Source organism: Anas acuta, chromosome 3 (assembly GCF_963932015.1).
Source record: "Anas acuta chromosome 3, bAnaAcu1.1, whole genome shotgun sequence".
In the NCBI taxonomy this organism is placed as follows: domain Eukaryota; kingdom Metazoa; phylum Chordata; class Aves; order Anseriformes; family Anatidae; genus Anas; species Anas acuta.
The window spans coordinates 43,595,272-43,617,674 of record NC_088981.1 but is presented as its reverse complement, the minus strand read 5'-3'; the positions used below and the strand labels follow the sequence as shown (position 1 = coordinate 43,617,674).

At 40.4% G+C, this 22,403-nt stretch overlaps 2 protein-coding genes across 4 annotated transcripts; one reads left to right on the top strand and one right to left on the bottom strand.

The window, feature by feature from the left end:
* The first annotated feature begins 409 nt into the window (after nt 1-409).
* C3H6orf120 (chromosome 3 C6orf120 homolog) lies at nt 410-5,305 on the top strand. Its single transcript, XM_068676860.1, has 2 exons — nt 410-809; nt 1,994-5,305. Exon 2 carries the CDS (start codon nt 2,040-2,042, stop codon nt 2,595-2,597), a length of 558 nt encoding a protein of 185 aa, XP_068532961.1. The 5' UTR covers nt 410-809; nt 1,994-2,039; the 3' UTR covers nt 2,598-5,305.
* PHF10 (PHD finger protein 10) lies at nt 3,904-21,598 on the bottom strand. Of its 3 annotated transcripts, none has more exons than XM_068676852.1 (12): nt 21,412-21,598; nt 19,484-19,590; nt 18,786-18,916; nt 17,886-17,963; nt 16,359-16,492; nt 16,086-16,235; nt 15,063-15,172; nt 13,360-13,513; nt 10,805-10,960; nt 5,925-6,033; nt 5,457-5,645; nt 3,904-4,026 (listed from the first exon to the last, which is right to left on the bottom strand). In XM_068676852.1, exons 1-12 carry the CDS (start codon nt 21,478-21,480, stop codon nt 3,941-3,943), a joined length of 1,473 nt encoding a protein of 490 aa, XP_068532953.1. In that variant the 5' UTR covers nt 21,481-21,598; the 3' UTR covers nt 3,904-3,940. The 3 variants fall into 3 exon arrangements, with proteins under 3 accessions (XP_068532953.1, XP_068532952.1, XP_068532951.1); XM_068676851.1 differs by having other exon boundaries at nt 17,886-17,969; nt 21,412-21,594; XM_068676850.1 differs by lacking the exon at nt 10,805-10,960 and having other exon boundaries at nt 21,412-21,593.
* Nucleotides 21,599-22,403: the final 805 nt, after the last annotated feature.

The window sequence follows — 22,403 nt, the reverse complement described above, 5'->3', positions numbered from 1 at the left end:
GACAGCGTATTATCTTATTCCATGAATACAGGATCCCTGAGGTGCATAAACAACTCCCCTTTCACCACCCAGCACACAACATTCTCCATGAAGATTTTATTATCAATTCCAGTCCTTCAGTCTTGCTTAGCTTTACAGCTTTCAGGCACGGTAAGGTGCCTGCTGAAATCAGCGGGCTCACAAAATCCTTTTTTTTATCCTTTTTTTTTTCTCCCTCTTTCCATTTTTTTCCCCCATCCTGTGATCTTTAAGGCGAAGTTTGTTTCGCCACAAGAGCTGTACAAAACGAGAAATGCCACAAAAGCCCAGCGCTGGCCGCCGCCTCCCGCCCCGTCCCGCCCCGTCCCGCCGAGCGCCTCAGCCCGGGCGGCGGTTGCCAGGGCGACGGCCGCGCCCCGCCGCGCTCTCGCGAGAGCAGGGCCGCGAGCGGCGGCTCGCGCGCGGCCGTGCCGGCGGTACCGGCTGTAACGGCTTTTAACGGCCGTAACGGCAGCAGTGAGTGGCGGCCGCCGGGCCGGGCTCTGAGGGGGGCGTGCAGGGGGCGCGGCGAGGCCGGAGGGGCGGTGCCGTGCCGTGCCCGGCGGCCCCTCGGTGGGGCCCCGGGGTGGGGCTTGGCCGCGCCTCCCTGCGCCGCCGCACGTCCGCGGAGCCGAGCCGGAGCCGAGCGGAGTCGAGGCGCCGCCGCCGCCGCCGCTCCCTGCCCGCGGCCTGGGCCGGCCCGCGGGGAGGAGGCAGCTGAGGGGGGTGGCCGGGCTCCCGGCTCTGTCCAAGGTCTCCTGAGATCTCCCGGACGCCGGACAGGAGCTCAGGTGGGATCGGCCGTCGCTTGTGCTTAGCCGGGTGTTTTCTGCCGCGACTGTTCCTCCCCTCGGGTGTTGCTTCATCGCCGCGGATTGGCTTGTTCTCTGATCCAGAAGGCAGCTTTTCTGTCACTGTTCAAAGGGCTTGGTCCGTCCGGCAGGTTCTGCGGGCGCTGTGCTTCCTTTCGTGGTGCTGCCTTCGCAGAATTGTGGCCTTGTGTTCTAGAGGCCCGTGGGACAGAAAACTTGTTACTACAGAAATGCTTATACGTTGTTGTCCCTAGATCTGGGTAGCTGGAAAACCACTAAGCTTTAAGCGACATCCCAGTGGAAGTAATGCAGTTTGTTTACGTGCTAGCAATTTACCAGCAGCTGTCACATTTAAGATAATAGCTCAGTCCTCATGGAAGGCGTGAGGGAGCGGAAATCTTCATCTGAAACATCAAGGTGCATGTACTTCCAGTTCCCACACTTGACCAAGACCAGCATGTAAAATTCAGTCACCTGTATGCTTTGAAAAGCTTTGACAAAATTCAGAGCTTGCTGCTTTGTTCACGTGCACTTTGTGCAGCTGTTGAAAGGACTGGAGTGCTGTGGGCATGCTCAGGCTGCTCGGCTGGGAGTGTGCAACAAGGGGGAAAGGGCACAAGGGCCTTTGTTTTGTAACAGCCCTTTCCCTCTGCCCACGGTCCCAGCAACTTGAGCTGGCTGTTTTGTAGGCAAGTGCTGTAAAGAGCTGAGCATTTGTAAGGTAACAAAAACTTTATGAAAGTAAATGCAGTTTGTCAGTGAAAATATGCCAAATTTGGTCATAGAAATAATCCATGCTGTAGAGCGACAACTTAGTATATTTAGCATATATCTCAGTAGATGATCTGTCTTTAGTTCTAGCTCCCTTCCTACTGGAGGTCACAATGCATTCTGCTTCACACATGCACCTGGATTTGCACCTGAACTGTTTTCTGAGGTCATTTAAATCCTACCAAACAGAGCTCTGAACTTAGCAACAGGGTGGTTTCTTAACTGTTTTTTTTTTTAAATAAAAGGAAAAAAATTAATGAATGTACTTAATTGAAGTTGCTTAACTTCCTATGAACTAGAGAGGATTTCTAAAAATTACCAAATTAAAACCAAAAAACCTGATTCCTTCCAGGAACGGAGTATACTAAATCTAAATTCTTTTGTATTTGCAGGGTAGCGCATGTGACAGTAGGAGGAATCAGAGTAAAACTTATAGCCATGGCAGCACGCTGGAGGAGAGTCCTGGTAATATTTGTGGCAGCTCAAGTACTATTTGTGGCAAAGACCTTTGAGGAAGAAGATGTACCTGAAGAATGGCTGCTTCTTCACGTTGTTCAAGGTCAGATTGGAGCGGGAAACTACAGCTACTTGAGACTAAATCACGAGGGAAAGATAGTACTTCAGATGCAGAGTTTAAAAGGTGATGCGGATTTGTACGTATCTGATATAACTCTTCACCCCAGCTTTGACGAGTACGAATTACAGTCCGTAACTTGTGGCCAAGATGTTGTCCACGTACCAGCACACTTCCGCCGCCCGGTGGGAATAGGGATTTATGGTCACCCCTCTCACCTGGAGAGTGAGTTTGAAATGAAGGTCTACTACGATCGAACAGTTGTACAGTATCCTTTTGGCGAGGCTTCTTACAACCCAGAGGAGATGGAGGCAAACCAGAAATACTCACACACCACAGAAGATGAATCTCAGGATGAAGAGTCTGTTTTCTGGACTATACTTATTGGAATCTTGAAATTAATACTTGAAATTCTTTTTTAAATTCACATACACTGGACTAAATCAAATTTCAGCCTGTGAAATTGAACATTAATAACTTTGTGTAATATTTAATACTCTTTGTTGTGTTTCCTGAACCAGAAAGAAAGTGGGGGGTGAGGGGGAAAAAGCCATATTTGATTTTATATTGTAAAATCCTGCCCTACATGTAAAATGAGCAGCAAGCACAGTATTTGCAGTATTCAACTTTAGAGATCAGGGCTTAAAGATGAATGTAGAGTTTGGAATCTCTGAACAGGTGCTTAGGAAAAAAAATCAGCCCTAATCCTTTATTTTCTATCATTATTTTATAAAGAGCAAAATACAAACAGCTGCACTTCAGTGCCCCCTCTCAATCTTGAGCATATTTAAAATCTACTCTTTCTCTGCCAGGTATCTTCGGTAAAACTAATTAGCAGTGGCTTTAGAGTGCAGTCAAGCTGAGGAGCCTAGGGTGACGGAAGGGAAAACCAAACAATCACCTAAGGGGACAGATGGTCTGTATTTTGACTGTTTGTGCTCTGCATCCCATCAACCATCTGTAAGAAGAAGCCTGTCCGGTCACTCAGCACCTCTGCAAATCCACGACCTGAATCGAGTACATGTTACTTCGATATTACTATAGGGAAGGGAAGCCTTCAGCTGTTGTTACTTGTCAATATGACATTCTCATTCCTCATTGAAGGCAATGCAGTATATAGGATATTAAGCTTGAGAGGTTTTTACACCTCCCTTTACAGCTTTTTGTGATTTTTTTTCTTTTCAAAAGATGTTTACACAATCTTTTTTTTGGGGTACATTTATATGAACAAGTCCTTAGCTTGCAAAGAAAATTTTTGCTGAAAGGAAGTTGCAGTATATTGTAAGAAGGTCAGATCATGCTCACTCTTCCCTGAAAGTTAGTTTTTCCAGGAGTATTTTTTGCTTTGGTTGAGTCTTTCAAGATAATCAATTGCTATGCAAGTAGTGTATATTTAAAATTGCTCTGTAATTTTCTTTTCACAGAGCTTACTGATGAGTGCACTGAAATAAACAAGAATGTTATTATAATTTTATACAAACGGTGCATGTACAATTTAAGTTTCATTAGTGAAAGCCTTTTCTTTTTCAGTGGGAATCTGACTTCTCTGTCTAGATAGCTGACAGGACATGATTAGTGACTTTTATATCACAAAAATAATTATATAGCCAAAATTAAGAGTTTATTTGGTAAAAAGAAAAAAAAAGTGGTATTGTTCCTCTTAAAGTGGTTGGTTAAATAGCACCAAAATATCACTTTAATTTGTGCAGTTAAATTTTGGACAGCAAGTTGTTTTTGTTTTTTTTTTAAGGGGGGAGAGTGGGGCTTAGCCCTCCTTGCTGTTTTTCCCCCTTCTTCCTCCTCTTCTGGGTACGGGAGAGTCTTTCTGACAACAATCACAAATCCAGCGACCTAAGAAAAGAAAGTTGTCAATTATTGGGAAGCTACCTTTTTTATTCACTCATCTAGTTATGTACCTTTCACCATTTCAGTAGGTGCTCATCTGTTCCTAGTACTTCCTTTCATGTACACAACCAGTGTTTTTCTTTAAAATTCAAGCATCTTTTCTAAAAGGTACAGAAAACACCATGTCAAATTCACCATCCCTTGCAGACTCAGTGCATGTAACAATTGGCTACACTGATGTTTATGGGGCTCAAGGAGTAAGTGCCAGCACTGCTAATGCAATGGTTATTAGGAAAGAAGAGACAAACCATGAGGTTGCAAGTGAAGATTTTCAGATGAGTGGCCACAGTTCAAGGTTATGGGCAGTAACTCACAGCAGAAATGAATGGCAGTTGGAGAATGTTGCTATTGTGCCACAGGGTAGTGGGTCCTATTCCCCAAACCAGAGTCAGTTATTTCAGTGCAGTCAGGCAGCACAGATTAAACTGCTGGCAGAGGTTCAGCACTAGACCTTGTACTAAAACCCATTTATGGAGGGAACAATAAAGGGTTGAGCACAGATATTAACTATTTATATTACAACAGCTGGAATCATAAAAGCTGCTTTGCTTTTTTTTTTTTTTAGTTTTGTAGGACTATAATTATTTTGCTTAGATTCTGTCTGTAGGTCAGTCTGAAAGTCGAGTCAACCACATAACCTGGAGTAAAGCAACAGCAAGCTCCCTGTACTTCTCTAAATGGGAATATACAATATATTTGAGGTAGTAGTTACGAGGAATATTGTCACCAAGTACTTTATCATGAGCTTACTGGTGATTTATTTAGTGTCACTGCTATCAGTCACTTACATCTGAAGTTTTCTTTACACTGCCTTGAGTTGGCCAGGTGATATGAGTGGCCAGGTAATTTAGAAGTACAGGCTACCTGACACTGAGGTACTTCCAGCTTTTACATTTAAGAAAAAAATGGGAACGAAGGGGTTTAAAAATGTTTACAAATGCTAAATTGAGCATACTTTTAAATTTAGAAACTGAAATAACAAACTTCGTTAATGTGAAAGCTATTATCCAGCAATATGCAGCAATACAGGCCTCTTTACATGTTTCTTTTATGAAAAGAGGTAATTATTCTCAGTATTCTCTGGAAATATTAGAAAAAATCGCTCTGAGGGAGCCTGTTTGGATTCTGTTGTAAAAGCCAATTATATTTCCTATACAGGAAATGCCAGGTTAAACTGTGCAAAACCAAATACACAGAAATAAAGCTTATTAAAAAAAATTCTCAATCCCTGGTGTGTGGATGCTTTCCAACACTATTGCTTATTTTTACCCTTCACACTGATTTTAAACTCTTCTTTCAAAAGCAACGCGTGTATTTTGACAGAGAAACCCCATGACTTGGAGGAGGTGGGAAGGGAACAATTAACTCTTTATTACCTGAGGGGATAGCGTCAAGCCCCACACAAAAAGTGTGATAACCACGGTCACATACATCACAGAACATCATTTCTTCTTCATGGTGAGGCTGCCCACATATAATGCATGTTTTACACTCCATACATTGCCAAGGATAAGTCTTAATCATAGCAACAAGCTCCGGGGTCATATCAAGGCAAGAAGGATGGCCTGGATTAAAATCAATATTATTAATTATGACTGAAATGAAATTTAAAATTATTTAGATTGAATTGAAAGAAGCTGAAGCTGAGCTCGCCTCCTGGAGAAATCTAACAGCACGCTGAATGTGATAGCACATAATCTTAAACAGGGATGAAGCTTTAATGAAGGACAGAAAAGGCAAATGAACTGTTGGTAAACAAGTACAAATATTTCCACAAAAAGATCTGCCAAACATTAGGAATGTTTGAATCCTTAGGAATCCAGTTAGTTTATACAGATACTTACCACTGTTGTCACACTGGGAGCAATGTATAAGAGCTTCAGCTTTTCCTTTCTTGTTGGACTCCTTACCCTTCAGACAAATTCCACATATAGCATTTGGAATGACCTTTGGCTGGAAGGGTAGAAGAGGGCTATAAATTCATTCCAGAAGAATTTACAGATTTAACAGGAAATGTAACATAGTTCCTTAACTCAAAATTAATGGGTTATCTGCTATGATGTGTGAACCTTAACACATATGACAATAATTGACAACCAGCAGTATTTAAAAAGTCTTTGATTAACCACATAAGATTTTGAGCTTGGCACACATGTAGTGAGCTTTACATAAACAAAATGGGAGCAGAAGCCTGTACTAGTTTCTTCCTCTGAATTCAGCAGCTAACATACCCCTAAATTACATGGTATAGCATTAAAAAAAATCCCTGGTATAAAATATTTCATTACAAATCTCCATGCAGATTTTCTGTGTGGAAGAAATTAAATACAATTTTCCATTTTCATTGTCTTTATAGAATATAGAAACTTAATTACAAAAGCAATAAATTTGACTTTAACAAGTTTTAAAATATCTGGTAAGCTATGTTATACACTGCTGTCTTACCATTCCTTCTTAAGTCCAGTTGTAACTGCAGTAAAAAATAAATACCCTTGCATTTAAATACAGTTTTACGTTTATAGTATTTCTAAGCGATAATCTGGAGCCCATCTGAGTGCATGAGACCCATTTAAAAGGTATGAGAGAAACAGTAGGCTGTTAAATGGAGTAACATTTGTGTATTAATTCTGTGTGCAAACCCAAAAGTTTTATCTTGATGAGGACCAAAGAAATAAGGTATGACATATTTCAGAAATATCTTTGTGAGAAACGAGAAACAAACCAAGCATTACATACTTCAGACATATTTCAGTAGTTATATTATTGAGCTTGGACCTCTGCATAATGAAATTAGTGAGAAATAAGGGTTAAAATTAACATAGTACTCACTGATATTAAGCACTAGTCCAAGAGTTTTAGTCCCAGAGTTTTGAGAAGAAAAAAAAATGTTGCTGCAAAGATGCAGCTATTAGCTGGAATTCTAATTCAAGGCATATCCTGTTTTCTAAGGAACTAAACAGCTTGTCAGTAAGCAAACACATACCCAGTCAACTACCGACCACTTCTGGGGAGAAGAATTAAGTTTAATTAAAAAACAAAAACAAATACATATATTAAAACAAAGAAACTAAACAGGAATCTTTGTAATGCAACTTATCCTCAAGTATGTCTATCCCCCCAGCCAGTCTTTTTCCAATACCTGTATCTAGTATGATAATAACTTAATTCATTTTTAAGTAGTCAAGACGCATTGCTTTAAGAATTCTGAAGTTCTACATCTGTTTTTTTTAAGTTAAAATGCAGCTACATTCTGCTCCAAATTGTCTAGTCTGAAGAGTTTTATTTAAAAAAACAAAACACCATACGAGATGTTTATAAGCAACTTCCTTCAAAAGATGACAGAGGCACTCATACAGGCTTTTTTTTGCTTATTTATTTTAAAAAAGCATAGTCAACCTGTTTTATACATAAATATAATAAAACGGTAAGAGAAGTCTAACATTCACAAATGTCTCTACAAAGTAATAAATATAATGGAAGCAAAAACACACAAAATCATTTACTATTCTATGTGTCCTACATGTATACCTTTATACCCTGCTCCTCCCAACAAAAGTGGCACATGCTTTAACCTTGTCAGTGTTGCAGCATTTACCCTTCTGTTGTTTAGGCTACATTCTAATTTTTTTGTTGGTGTGTTTTCATCTATTTCTAAGTAAACCAAGCCTTTCTAGACTAGGAAGTGCACTTCTCTAATCAGACTTCTAACGAATTTGTGTATCACTGCTTTTAATATACAGCAGCATACTCCCTTGTACTCCATCAAAACTAAAGTGAGCTACTTTCTGGTCACTGTACTTGCATTACGTTATGTGCATTAACACTCTGATATATAAAATTCTAAAGTTAGACACTGATAGGGGTGCATTTATTAACAATGCTTCCATCTAATTCTTACTTCACTAAATTGTATTTATTAGAAATCGTACATTTGGGGGTGGGAATAACAGCCTATTAATAATAAAAGTTTCAACAGCATGGAAGGGTGGGTTTTGTTATGTTTTTTTTTTTTTTTTAAATTTTTTTTTTTTTTTACAAAAATGAAATAATGCAAGACTTCACATTTCAAAACAATTCAAGTTCTACCATCATAAATGGCTTTTAGAAACATTAAAAAAAAAAGTGTATCAAATCCAAATGGGAAGTGACAATATCCCATCTGATTAGAGTACATTTTGCTTTGTACATCTTCATCTTATCGGGGGCTAAGGAAGGGAGAGAGAAGGAATGCTGGGTCAAAATAATGACTGCTCTGTAAGTTTTAACTTCCTTGCTGCAGGATGCAGCTCTCAAAGCAAGCATTCCAATCACACTATTTTTATAAGGTCCTATTCTGAATGCAAAGGGTTCCATTTGCATATACAGTGACCTAAAACAGAAGTGTTGTAAAATATAGTTTCAATACATTTCAGTTTTATGTGCAAAAAAAACCTCCTGTACTTTTTACAGTACCCTGTGTGTGCAATTGCAATAGCCAGTCCTGCAGCAACAAAGACTCGCTACTTGTAACATGACAAAATGTAAAACACATGCTAATTGTTCTTTGTTAAAGAACTGACAATAAAAACGGCTCCATATAAAATACATCATTTCTTTTGCTTAAAAATAACTCAGTGGAAATGTGTGAATCCTTTAATACTCGTAATGTGTCTATAATGATACAATTGCATGTTGATGCCATAGCAATTATCCTTCAATTTTAACTACATGTAACCAAAAGTTTACTGTCCTACAAAAATAGTCAGATATTAGAGAATGATACAGAACAAAAGTATTACAAAGATTTAGAATTCACAGGGACAACATTTTAAATCAGTTAAGCCTTCAGCTCGAAGTGCCATAACACTCAGGCACATACGGTATATCATTATCTGGTGTTTTTAATGGACTAACAAACAAGATTCTTTCTGTCTTACCAGTTAAAGCAGCTCATATAATTGGGTTTACTGAAAGCATTTAAACACTCCCACAAACAAGAAAGCCGGTCCTCTCAACATCCCAACACAGCATCACCATCTTGACTTATCAACAGGTTGATGGTCGATGCAGGCGAAGCACACTGACATCAGAAAGATGTGGCACTGTCAGTTTGCAGTAATGCCTTGTTACTAATACAGTCAGTGACTTCGTAGAAGTAATTGCTATAGGAATCTATTTTCAAAATGCAATACCATATGCTACCAGTATAGTTTTCAAAAAAAAAAAATGGTCTACTCTGTAAATCCTCTCTTTATGCATTCATAGACAGGAACAATCAAGCACACAGGTATCTCAAAGTTAAGTGAAACTTCTTTCTGCAAACCTGTGGCACACAATCTCCAACGTCAAGTTAAACAAAGCTAAAAAAATTTCAAGTGCCGTCTTTGGATTTCATGTTCGTGGGAACATCGGTATGCATTCTGAGTCTACAACAATTTGCAGAGTTACACATAAAAAAATAGATGTATGGTACCACAGTCTAAATCTCCATAATTTGCATATGTCTTAATAAGTTTCTGAAAAGAGAAAACACAACTGGAGCTTGATATCTGTTATTAACTTTTACAGTTACTGTATGTACAGAAAGTTTATCAAAGTTGTCCAATTCTTGTTGGAAATTAGCTTTAGTTATAGCTTATTTATTGTTAACTTGGTAAATACAGATAGTAAACAGTTATGAATACAAAATACAAACCATCAACAGCGCAACTTCTGCTGAGACAGTTTCTCAGTATGTACAATCTTGTCACTAACAAAGATTTTCCTTTTTCATAACCTCTCAACACGCATTCTTGATTGCTACATAAACCCCATGTTAATGTAGTGTCTTCCTTTTTTATGGGCCTATTCCTGCTCCCACATAAGTCAATGGAAAATTTTAATTCCTTTCAGTGGAACAGGACTGGGCAATAATGTATTTTAAATGTGTTACATTATTTTCAAAACCCCTCAGGATGCCAAATAGTAACATAAATAATGCACGTCAATTCCCAGTTCTCCTGAGAATTATTTTTTTATCTTCATCTTTTATTATCCTAATTTTTGAAATTATTATACAATAATACTGATGATTTTGGTCTTAGGTTTGGCAATCACTGCTTGGTAGCTAAAATGTATTAACACCCAAACTAAGTCAGATAAAAGCATATTGCCTACAAACTTTTCTACGTAGTACGAACTACATAAAAAGCTGTTTTCCATATCCTCTTATAGTGGTCATGTAGTGTTGCCTATACGACTGTAATAAGCTTCTTGTCTTTCATCGATGTCTTACATCGTAACATCTCAGGACGAAAGACTATTTGAAATGAACATCGGAACAATGTGTTCAGCCACATAGCTGCACTTTACAGCACTGATCTCTAGGTATGCTGCCATACGAAACAGTACAAAAAATAATGGATACCTAGCGCTAGTTTTGAACTGGCAAGTAATTCTGACTGCTATGTCCAGGCAGACAGAAAGATGTCGAGTTCCAATGACAAATCCACAGGAGACTGTCCTAACGTAACTGCCTGGAAATCAGAGAAGTTACCAGAAACAGAGGCCACTGTATAGCTAGAATAAAGGAAAGCCTCACATGAAATAAAAGCAAAAAGGAAGTAAGGAAGCAAACAGATGGAGCACACAACAGGAGAGCAGCTAGTGAAGTACAGCAAGCAGAAGTTCCACATTACTGAAAAACAAATATTTCAGGGAGAGGCTGGTCAGTATGGAAGTTCAGTCAGGGGCTTTTTTCTTCTACCTTGTACCCAGGAACTGATTTGGATAATACAGAACGTTTGGAACCATCTTTTCTTGGAGTAGAACTTTTGTCTCTTGTTTTTTGTCTTCCCTGAAAAGAATCCTCCTGGTTGTCTGTGGCGCAATCACCTTCAGATACATTGCCAGACGAATTGTCCTATAATAAAAATACCATAGCTATATTTTTTATTTTTTTTGGATAGACAGACAAGTCTTTCCTATGCCCCTTAGAGCCAACTAATGTAAAAGAAGGATACATCTTTCCTTCTACAAAAGCATAGGGTGCATCACAATCTAGAACACTTTCTCATAACCTTCATTATTTATTTTTTTTCTCATGCTAAGAGACTGGCATCAGCAACAGTGGTTGTGTTTTCCAGTTGATCTTGGTACCAGAGTGGAGCACACAACAGTATAATTCTTTGAACCATTTTTCTTTGAAAGTCAGCAAGAAATTGACTATATGCATAATGTTGCTTACAAAGTAAAGGGCCAGTGAAAAGTTAAAAGTGCCCTGGCCTCGTATTTAAAAGTGTACGACCAAATAATGCTGTCTTTTTAATTAAATATGTGAAGGTTTTTACTGCCACCCTCATCTCATATTTTCACCAGGAGCACTCTGAATATTTCATTTGGATTGCAGCAGAAGAATGCCATCAGAGGAAAAACACACCTGAATATTTAATACAGAACCAAACATCAGATTTCATGCTGCAGTTAAAAGCATTGTGAAGAACAGGAAGGTGAAGAGGGGAAGAGGTTCAAAGAGAATGAAAGACCGATGTATGCATAATTAAGAGCAGCAGCACAAGATTTTTCTCAGAGAAGTGTTAATAAAGGCTTCCAAAACCTTTCAGCAGAGAATAATATAATTAATCACGTTTATTACAATAAAAAACAAAAGGCCAAATACTGTGGTGCCCTACAGTAAAAGGCACTCAGTACAAATAAAGTAACCCACCTATGCCCTGGAGCCTGAAATCAAAACAGACAGAGGGCAAAGAAAGCTGTAGAACACAAAAGCAAAGCTAACTACATGGCAAAAAGAAATGGTATGTTTCACACTTTTTTTTTTTCTAAACTAGGGGAAGAATTATTCAGAACAAGTCCATTAAGACACTACAGAACAGGAAAACTGCTATCTGAGACCAAAAATGGGGAGGGTAAAAAAGGAAAAAACATATTGTAGGGCTCACCAGCGAGATCTGACAAATATTAGGCAGCTCAAAACTCGGAAAAATATACTTGGCAACTGTCCACCTTTGTGTCCAACAGATATCTTCCCCTAATGACTAGTAAAGAACGCCTGCTCCATAGCCAAACCCCCTTCACAGGAACCTCATCTCATATATTCCCTACACCTTTCCAACACAACCACAACATTTTCCCTTCCATATTCTCTCACCAAAAAGGCATCTGAACTTCTGTGCTAAATGGAAGGACAGCCGGCTCGGTCCAATTACTTTTCTTTACCATTAAGAGAAATCGAAGTCAGTGGACAGGGGAATTAGAAAGAGGTGATTAACAATCAAGTGTAAAAAAAAATGGAGTACGATTAAATTAAAGTTGACACTTAGCATGATGTTTACTTTTTTTCTCTCTAAAAAATACAAGCAGAAAGAGTGTATTAACAGCTATCCCCCATAAGCCTACAAGCTGACCCTTTCTTTTCTTCTTCAGTTATGAGTAGCTTGTGAATATTTAAACAAAATAAATATTTATATGGAGAAATTTAGCATTACATATACCCACTATCTAACATGTTAGTCAATTGAACTAGAAATTGTTAAATGTATTTCTGATTTTATATTCTGTTTTTTTCTTAGAATTGGAGTTCCGTTTCTAGAAAATGGTCATTGCCAATATACCACCAACACCAATATACCAATAACACAGCTGTTCTTGGACAGCCCATCTGAAGCTCAGCTGCTCCTGAGCACCTACAACACTATCCAGGTAGGTATGTGAAAGTTTCCCTTAACTGCCAGTAACAGTTAATTTGGGGTTTGCATAAACAGAGCGCATACACATCTTTTTAAAGATGTATCATAAAACAAACAAAAAATCCCAACCTTTTCTTTAAGTTGTAATAAAGTAACTGTTTCTATATTGAGTACTTCCTCCTTCTACATTACAAGAAAGCAAAGTTACCAGGCTACCAAGTCCTTTGCTTTAATGATGGATTCTGTGGAACTTAAAGAGCAAAATATACTGTGACCTGAACTAAAGTTCACAGAAATGCTAGCAACCTGACCCATGACCTGAGGAAAAGGGAGTAAACACAGAGGGGCAGTTGGGAAGACTTTTCAAAACTTCTTTAGAAACAAGTAAGAGAAAGCCTGGTATTACAAATATTTGTTTGATTTACTTTAAAAATGAAGCACAATGGAAAGTTGGATAGAAAAGTTATAAAATAAAAATAAGTACTAAAAAGGCGAGTTTATGATTCTACCGCATTTTGACGATGTTAAAGGTTCTACCAGGAAATTACTGAAACTAACAAAAGCGAAGGGAAAGGATTTTATTTTGTTGAAGAACGCTTTCAATTTGTCTCACCGAGTTGCCTTTGGTTTTCCGTTTCTCATCACCTCGCCCTTCCTCTGCATCATCTGAATCCCCATCACTGTCTAATGCAGGCAGTTCTGGATCCAAAGGGGGTTCATAAAGAGCTGTGTTTAATGGCAAATAACGAAGTTCATCCGGAGAATATCTAAAGGCAATAAAATAAACAAATGCCTTTGTATTTTATGCATGGATATTATTTACAAAATACATAAAAATTTATTTTGAAAGAAAGAAACGTGAATGCTTGCTTCTTTAGGAAAGCACATAAAAAAATGCAGGAAACTTGCTAATTTCTCTTCACCAATTAACTTTAATTACTATCCAGTACTTGTCATCTTCGCATAGGTAAATATTCATGGAACAAAGGAAGAACATATTTGCAATGTTCGAAACCTGCACAATCATAAATGGTCACCTGAATGCCTACAGAATCAACCCATGTTCCTACACCCAACAGACTATATACTTTGTTTATGTAAGTACACAGCATGTGCACAACTCCAATCAAAGGTACACAAATGGCTAGGGTCCAAAGCAAAATAAGTAAAGATAATCTATTTAAGACCAAGTTTCTTGAGTAATGAAGGAGGAAAAAAAGGGAAATAAAAATATTACAGAATACTGTGAAGATCTGATCTGTATTTGCTTATAGCCACATACAGCTTTATGTGTATAATCCCCCCTACCCCTTCTTTTTTATTGACCTTAAAAACTAAGAAAAAAGACCTCTTAGTTATTAAGGACATGGTAACTGGTAGGACACTATTTTCATGTACACTTTGAAAGGTTGCGTCCTTCATTAAGAAGGATAGCTAGTTTCACTTAGAGCTTGTATGCTCAAAATAAACAATATTGTATTTTTAACACAACTTAATAAAATTCATGTCCTTCACGAATACCCCTTAAACATGCACATTTATAGGAGGGGCTGTATGAACACACACTGGAATGAACAAGGCAAGTGCATACAAAAAGTTTCTCTACAGAAAAAGTTTCTCTACAGAAAACTTTGCATGTATAGGATGAGTAGTACCATCTCTGGTGCACAGAAGGCACAGCTCAGGCAACAGCTTTCAAATCAACCTGTGTTTGCCAAATGGGAGCATCTCACAGGGAAAAGTCTAAAATTTGTGTAGCTGTTTAAGTTTACACAATACATGTTTAATGAAAAAGAAAAATTCAACTAGCAACACCCTTCTCCCTCACCTAAAAATCCAACATTAAACTTAGCCCACAAGATCAATTGCAATTTGGTGGGATTTTTTTTTTAAGTTAAAAACTTTCTAAAAATTTAAAAAAGGACAGTAAGACTGTCACATGGAAAGCACCTGACCACAAGCCAGCATTACAACATTTTGACGTAGCGATATTAATCTTAGCAAACATGCAGAGGCAGAAGGTAAGTAAGCATGTGAGGGTGGCAGGAGTGATATCAGTGTCTGCTTTTACCACAGTAAGGATCTGAGCTGGTGAAAGCTCAGGCACCACAATACATCACTGGGGGGAACACTCCTGCAGCCAGTACTACATTTATGTTGTTGACAGAAGCCCTCATTTATTAGTCTAGCAAGTGACTCAGGCATAAAATTAATTCAAAACTTTACAGTAAATACACTCAAGTGTTTTCCATCAGCTAAACGTAGAGAAAATAGATCACTGCAAGAGAATCAGCAGTTGTGATGGTTTTAAAATACCTTTTGTAGTACTCCTGGAACTGGCCGGGTATGAGAGCCACTGGATAAGGACTAACCTTTGTTCTCTCTGTAGGTAAGACTTTGTATTTTCCTTGAGGCACCTGGATAATCTGTGGTGTTTAATACAAAATAATGAAGTTCTCATTTCATGTCCAAACTTTTGAGCCTTCCCTACCCTCCACCCCCTGAAAATATTTTTGAACTCAGTCTCTCCCCTTTACTGAGTTTCTGAATTCAATAATTCTGAAACTTAACTGTACTACTAAAATCCCACTAGCAACACAAAGGATGCTTATAGAAGGTCTTTTTTCAGAATGAAACTAATTATCTGCTACCCTGTATGTAACACATCTCAATATCAGAAAACTGAACTTTTCACAATATACTACTATACTGTTATAATTTGCAAAGAGAAAAAAGTTGCTATCCTGTCCTCACACAAGCAGTGCAGTCCTGCTTCAAAACGACAGCTAGCACATGTGGTTTCCTTTTTTTTTTTTTTTTTAAATCAGGCACAGAAGCATAAAATATATCTAATACAAAAACAATGTAACACCTAGCAAATATACAGACATGAAAATTGAGAGGGAGCAAGTACTCTTTTAGATAAACAGCTTACTGTTTAACTCATTACATTGTTCTGACAAAATTTCAGTAGTTGTCCAAAAAAGAATGAGCCACTTACATGAACAGATAACAACAGAAGCTTCTTATTAACCTAAACATCCCTCTTAATATTATGTTGTTGCAGCAGATTAGAGACATGACAATGAAGTAACACTGAAACTTTAGAAGTTTCCTCAGACAGAAGTGTTTTCCCATTTGAAAGAAGATTTTATATTAGATATATTTGATATTATTATTTGTATTTCCCAGCAAAACTGATAAAATCTTTACTTAACTGTAACAGGACTATTCAACCCCTCTGAAGATAAAACAGTTAAGATAGTACTAATAAACACTTCTTACTAGAACAAGCAAGGAGCTACTATTGACATTGAGAAGAAATTTAAATCTGCCTACATGTGTTTGTAAATCAAAATACGCTCTTCTTTCTTCCATTCGTTCTCGGTTTAAATTACTGTTGAATTCTGCAGCCTTCTTGGCAGCTTTTTTTATATATTCTGGAACTTTACTGGCTTCTACTTTCTGTGTGTTCTGTTGCTGCATTTGCTGAAATAAAAATAATTTTATTAATTTACATACATTTCACTATCAATTTGTGAGCACCCCTTTTTTAAATACATGTATATTCCATGATACAGATTTGGTTCCCTTAGCGCACTATTTACTTACAGAGTACTCTTTATAATGATCTGTTATTCGCTGACGTTCTTTCTCTTGCAGTATAACAGAATACTCAGCATGTTTGGCAGGGTATTCTTTAATCATAAGATCAATTACTTCATCACTGCGCAAAGCCGTTAGACCTAAAATAGATAAAAGCAATAATGATGCTACCTGGCAAAACTAACTGTAGGTTATTTATATCTGACAATGATCAGCTGAAGTTTTTGAGGAGCCAAAGACAACAACCTACTATGCACAATGCTTCTCCCTCTCTCAAGCAGGAGCGTACTTATGACATTCAGCTTTCAAGGCTGATTAACAGTTTGCTTCTCCCCCAGGAGGAAAGGCTCATTTCTTTTCTTGCTTACAGCTACAGAATACAACCCCCACCTTCATACTTGACTGCCACCTACTCAACTCCACTGTGACACAGAACCTTTGCTGTAAGCGGGACCTGGTAAACCGTTAGCTTCAGTTTCTTGTGTTGGTAAACTGTTAGTTTCATTAACTTGTACAACCTTAACTTAAATTATGGGGTTAGGTTTTCCACACAAATCAAGAATCACTGTGAGGGCAATTCAGAACAGCAAACTGCACGCAGATGCCTGACTCTTAATTAAAGTATTTCAATTCAGAAGTCAGAACGTGACAGTTTGCAGCTACGATGTCATGTGGAACGCCTCTCTGAAAGCCTCCAACGCAACCAACCTCCACTGACAACAGAATGAAGGTTGGCATATGTTACTACCACTGATGATATATATAACTATCCCTGTTGTTTACAGTTAACACAGCACATACTGTGTATGTGAGAAAGAATATAGCATTTTGCTTCTACTGATAAAAACAGATCTTGTTCTCTATTGCATATTTCAGTAAAAAAAAAAAATAATAATAAAAAAAGCTGGCAGGTGAGAAATAAAGGTAAGTATACCAAGAACTGTTAAGATATAAAATGATTTAACATTTGCACAGATCCATGGCACACAGGAAAAAAAACGTGACAGGCATCACTTAATCTCTAGCATGTTCCAAGTCACGCATATTAGCAGAGGAAGAAACAAATACTTGAAGTTCTTTCAACATAAAATGCATCAAGGGCATTGTTCTATTTCAAGTACATTTAAGTGCTTCAATATGCACCCTTCCGACAACTAACACGTATGCTGATCTGTATAAATACACTAGTGTTTGCTCAGTCCCAACTCACTCAGCAGAACAAGACTAATGGACTTTTCAGTTTGAAAAAGTACGTTGTTCTCTTTTCTACACGGAGAAAAAGGCTCTAAAAGTTAATTTACAACATAAGTTTTGCTAAGTAATTACAATAGATCCTTTTTTTTTTTTAAACAATAAATCTGGAAGACCAATATCCTTTGGCCAATTAACACAAATTAAGAATGAAATATAAGCCAGTTTCAAGAATTTACATTTTCAGTTGCAAATGATCCAATTCTTCTCTACTAAACTGAATCACATTTTCAGTGTCACTTTCAATACTGTAACAAGGAATCTAACAATCTTTTCTCTTACCTAATGTGCACTGAGTCTCTGTGATAACATTTAGTTCTCTGAGGTAGAGCTTCTCCTTGTGAGATAGGTCTCGTCTTTCTAAATCTCGAGAGAAAACAGAAAAAAAAGCAATAAAAATGTGTGAAGTTACTTAAAATCCCCCATAAACAATATCAAAGTAGTCTGAGAATTATTTCCAGGTAGTGAGAGTCTACACAAAACTACTATTCCTATAAACATGATAACACTAAAAACTTATTTTAATTTTAATATACACTGCCAGGATACATTCGATTTTTCTGAGAGTCTTGCCCATAGTTATGATTTACAGATATACTAAAGAAACCTGCCACAAGAGCTCGGATGCAGAAAATATGATCAAATACTGAAGGCATATTTAACTTTTTTCTTTTAATATACCTTTTAAAATGAATTCCATGACATAAGAACCATGTACGATAAATCTGAATTATGAAGACTAAAATCCTAGAACCTTCCCAATTCATTCTGAAATCCTTCCACAGATAAAATAGAAATTTTACCACAATTTAGGAAACAATACAGAGATACAGCTATACAGCAAGAGATCACTAACAAAATATCTAAGAATAAAGCTGAGGTCAGTTTTCAAAAGCTACTTGCTCACCTTAACCCTTAATCAGACTTGTCTGCAGATTTTCAGTGACCATACTGAAAAGTCTTAAATTGCTTTGAAAACTGTAGTATACATTTTCAATATGCCAGTAACAAAATCAAGAAGTACAAAATACAAAATTGAGATATACTTTTGCCATGGATTTTTTTAAACAACTGGCTCATACCGTGGTCAAAGAGACACAGAGATTACATTCAAACATATGAAAGCAGAGATTTTTTTTAGAAGAAAAATTTAGAAAAAAACACACACAAAAAAACAAATACCTGGATATTTTCTTTTAAAGGAAGTCACACCCAAATATTCACTGACTTGCTCCTGAAGCATATAGTATTCCCCTGTTTCATCCGGTGGCCACTTGTACTCTATCAAGTTTTCAGCAGGAAAATAGCTGTATCTGAGCGTTTAAAAAAACAAACAAAAAAACACATTAGAAGAAATCAAAGAATATACAAGAGGGATACTTACATTTCTAGAAATTCACTAATTCCAATTTACATTACTGACCACCATCTACAGATAGCTGAACAATTCCTTTATAACACCACATTCTCTTAATCTTTTTCAAGGCATTTACCTACACCCCACTTCACATGTACTTCCCGAAAGCAGTGTTTATCAATACGCTGAGAGAAGGAACACAAAAAAGGGATATCCGTAATGGTGGAAAGGACCTCAGAAAAAAAGCAGATGCTACAGTGTCAAAATTCACTCCAGAAACATGTAATATTTGTAAAACTTCTAAGCTGTGCTTTTGATTATAAATTAAGACACAGCACGCTCTGTGTGGTTTTAAAATATGACCTCTTAAAATATGCCAGGAGAAAAAGACACCCCACTACTTATAGGACATTCCCTCAAATCAGAATCTATATGAAGTATATAACAGCAAAGAATGTGGAAGAGCTAATACTTAAGCATACTGAACACTATAGTAAGACTAGCAATAAAGAAATGGTATTACCCAAGATCTTGACTAGAAGTTTCACAGCTCCGAGAACTGTCCCCTGAGCCCATACGTCGTCTTTTGGATGGCTGGCTGCCATCATTGGAATTTTCTTCTGTGTCATCCTGAAACAAACATGCAAATAGGTATTAAAAAATAAAAGTATTCAGTGGATCATTTAAAATACAAAAAAAATACTGTACAACAATCTGCAGTTCAAGTATACCCGAAGAAGTGAACTATTTAATAATACTCTCTACAAAGAGCTCATAGGACAGATTACGCAGCAAATTGTTCTCTGATATAAACTAGCTGTAGGCCACAAAACGGCACAGAGAACTGGCTGTTTCTCGCCTGCTGCATACAGGGAGTACTCAATAGACGAATGTGGCTCTGACCACCAAGTTCATTCCCAATGTAAACTACAACAGCACAGCCAGGCAGCTGTAGACCCAAAAAGCTTCCCTCACCAGTGAGGGTCAGGGACAAAAGTAATTCCCTTACTCAGGCTTGCTCCAAAAAGCAACGGTAAGGACAGAGCAAAAACTTTTCTTTTGTGGAGAGGAAAAAAAAAGGAAAACTATTGTTTAACTCCTACCTAAAATCTCAAAGCCTTTAGTGAATAACCTTGCACGATTACAAGTGAGAAAGCGGAGAGAGAAGTAGCAAAGTGAATTGTGTATTGTGACCAGCAGTAGATCCAAGAACAAAACAACTCTTTAAGTAACTGAAACTCTGGAATAGGATGAAAGAATCACTTTTTGTAACTTTTGTGAAAAGCTTAGGAAAGAAATATTAATGTGTCAGAAATAAATGGATCAAGCCCATGATGACACACTGTTAAACAGTGACAAGAACTATTATTAAGTCTGTATTAGCTAGTGGTTTTCACTCTAGTATGTTTTATGTACCATATCACTTGAAATACTATTATTTAAAAAGAATTCAGCAAATAATAAAGTTTGTTATATAAGACTTCACAGCACTGTAATCAAGACAGGTTGCAGGAGAAAAGCATTTCCTTTACTTCTGGTTTGTTTAATGTATTACGGAATTCTTTACGTGACTTTTTCATTTTTTCTTTCTTGGGGAGTTTTTACTCCAGCTCTTCTTCAAGAAAGAAGAATGTCTTTCATACAACAAGAAAAAAAATAAAGACAATGTTAACAAAACTGCAAGCAGCATCTCTGAGTACTACCAACAATACTATCTGTGAGTATTACTAGGAACACCCTGCATAAACTCAGCAGCAGTCCCAACCAAAACAATATCACACTAGAGCTTTTGTAACACAGCTACGTCTCAGCAGCAGTTCACTCCTACTTCTCACCCGGAACACTAGCGCGCTCCAAAAATAGATAAACAGGGCCAAGGCTATGGTTTTCTGCACAAAAGTCTATGCATATTCAGAGCAAGAAACTTCCAAACTTCTGTGTTTAAGCGATAAGTATAAACGTGGCCTGTAAGAGGACTTGTACAAGTTTTTCTCCTCTGCCTCGGCACTTTCTTTCCGTTCAGGCTGCAGCGCGCTGTGTTTACATCCCTGCCCTCGGCTCCCATCACGCAGGCTCGGAGCCCAGGAAGTGAAACAGGGGCGGCAGCGGGCGGCTGGGTGCACGCCACAGCACCTGCCCGGGCAGCAGCCCGCCCGGAGCCCCGTGCCGGGCACAGCGCCGAGCCCAGCAGCCCACCGAGGCCCCTCACGGCCGCGGGAAGCTCCCCCCAGCCGCCCCCCCCCACCCCAACTTTGTGGGGGCCCTCACCAAGTTGCAGCGCCCCCAGCCCCACGCAGCCCCCTCAGGAGGGGCCCGCCCGGCGCTGCCACAAACTTCGCCCGCCCTCCCCCTCCGCCGGCGGGCCGGGGCCGGGCCCGTGCTGAGGCGGCGGGGAGGGGGTGGGGGGGGAGCGGAGCGGGCCGGGCCCGGCGGCGAGGCCGCGGCTCTCACCTTGAGGGACTGCGCGCCGGGCGTGGCCGGGTCGCTGTCGCAGAGGCGCGGGGACAGCACGGCCGCCATCACCGCCGCGGGGGCCGCCGGCTGGGCGAGGAGCAGCGCCGCCGCCGCCGCCGCCCGCCCCGGCCTCGCTCCGCGCCCGGCTCCGCCCCCCCTCCCCCGGCGGGGGGTGGCAACGGCCCCTACCGGCCAGCCCGGGCACGAGCGCGGCGGCTCGCGCAGCTCCTGCTCCGCCCCCCTCCGGGCAGCCCGCGGCGACCCCGGCCCGCGCCGCCGGACCGAGGCGCGGCCCGCACCCACGGCGCTGCCGGTGCCGGTGCCGCCGCCGCGCGGGCAGGGCGGTGGGGACCCGCCGCTGCCACCGCCACCGCCACCGCCGCGCCCTCCGCCGCCGCCTCCTCCTGCTGCTGCCGCCGCAGCCCGTGCGGCCGCGCGGCCCGGCCGGGAGCGCGGCGCCGATCCGCCGCGGTAGCGCTTGTGCAGCAGCGCGGGGCGCAGGGGCAGCATCCCCCGCGGCTGGGCAGCGCCGAGCGCCGCCGCCTCCGCCCGGCACGGGAGCCGTCTCCGGGCGCGTCAGCCGCGGCCGAGCTACGCTTGTGAACCATCAACCACCGCAGGAGGGGTGCGCGGGGGGCGCGCTCCCCCCACACCCCCGGAGGAGGGCACCGGCACCGGCGGCCGGCCCCGCCGCTGCGCGCAGGGAGCGCGCACGGTGCGCGCCGCCCCGCGCCCCCCGCCCGGCGCCGCCCCCGCCGCGGCGGGAGGCTGAAGGCAGAGCGCGGGCAGACCCCGGCCCACAAAGCGCCGGGCCCCTCCCACGGCACGGCACGGCACGGCACGGCACGGCACGGCACGGCACGGCACGGCACGGCACGGCGCGGTGCGGTGAGGGACCCCCGGCTGGAGCCGCCCCGCCGCACCGGCAGCCCGGCTGCTCGGAACAATGGGGCCCCGCCCGGGCCGGGCGGGGGTCGGCAGCCCCGCAG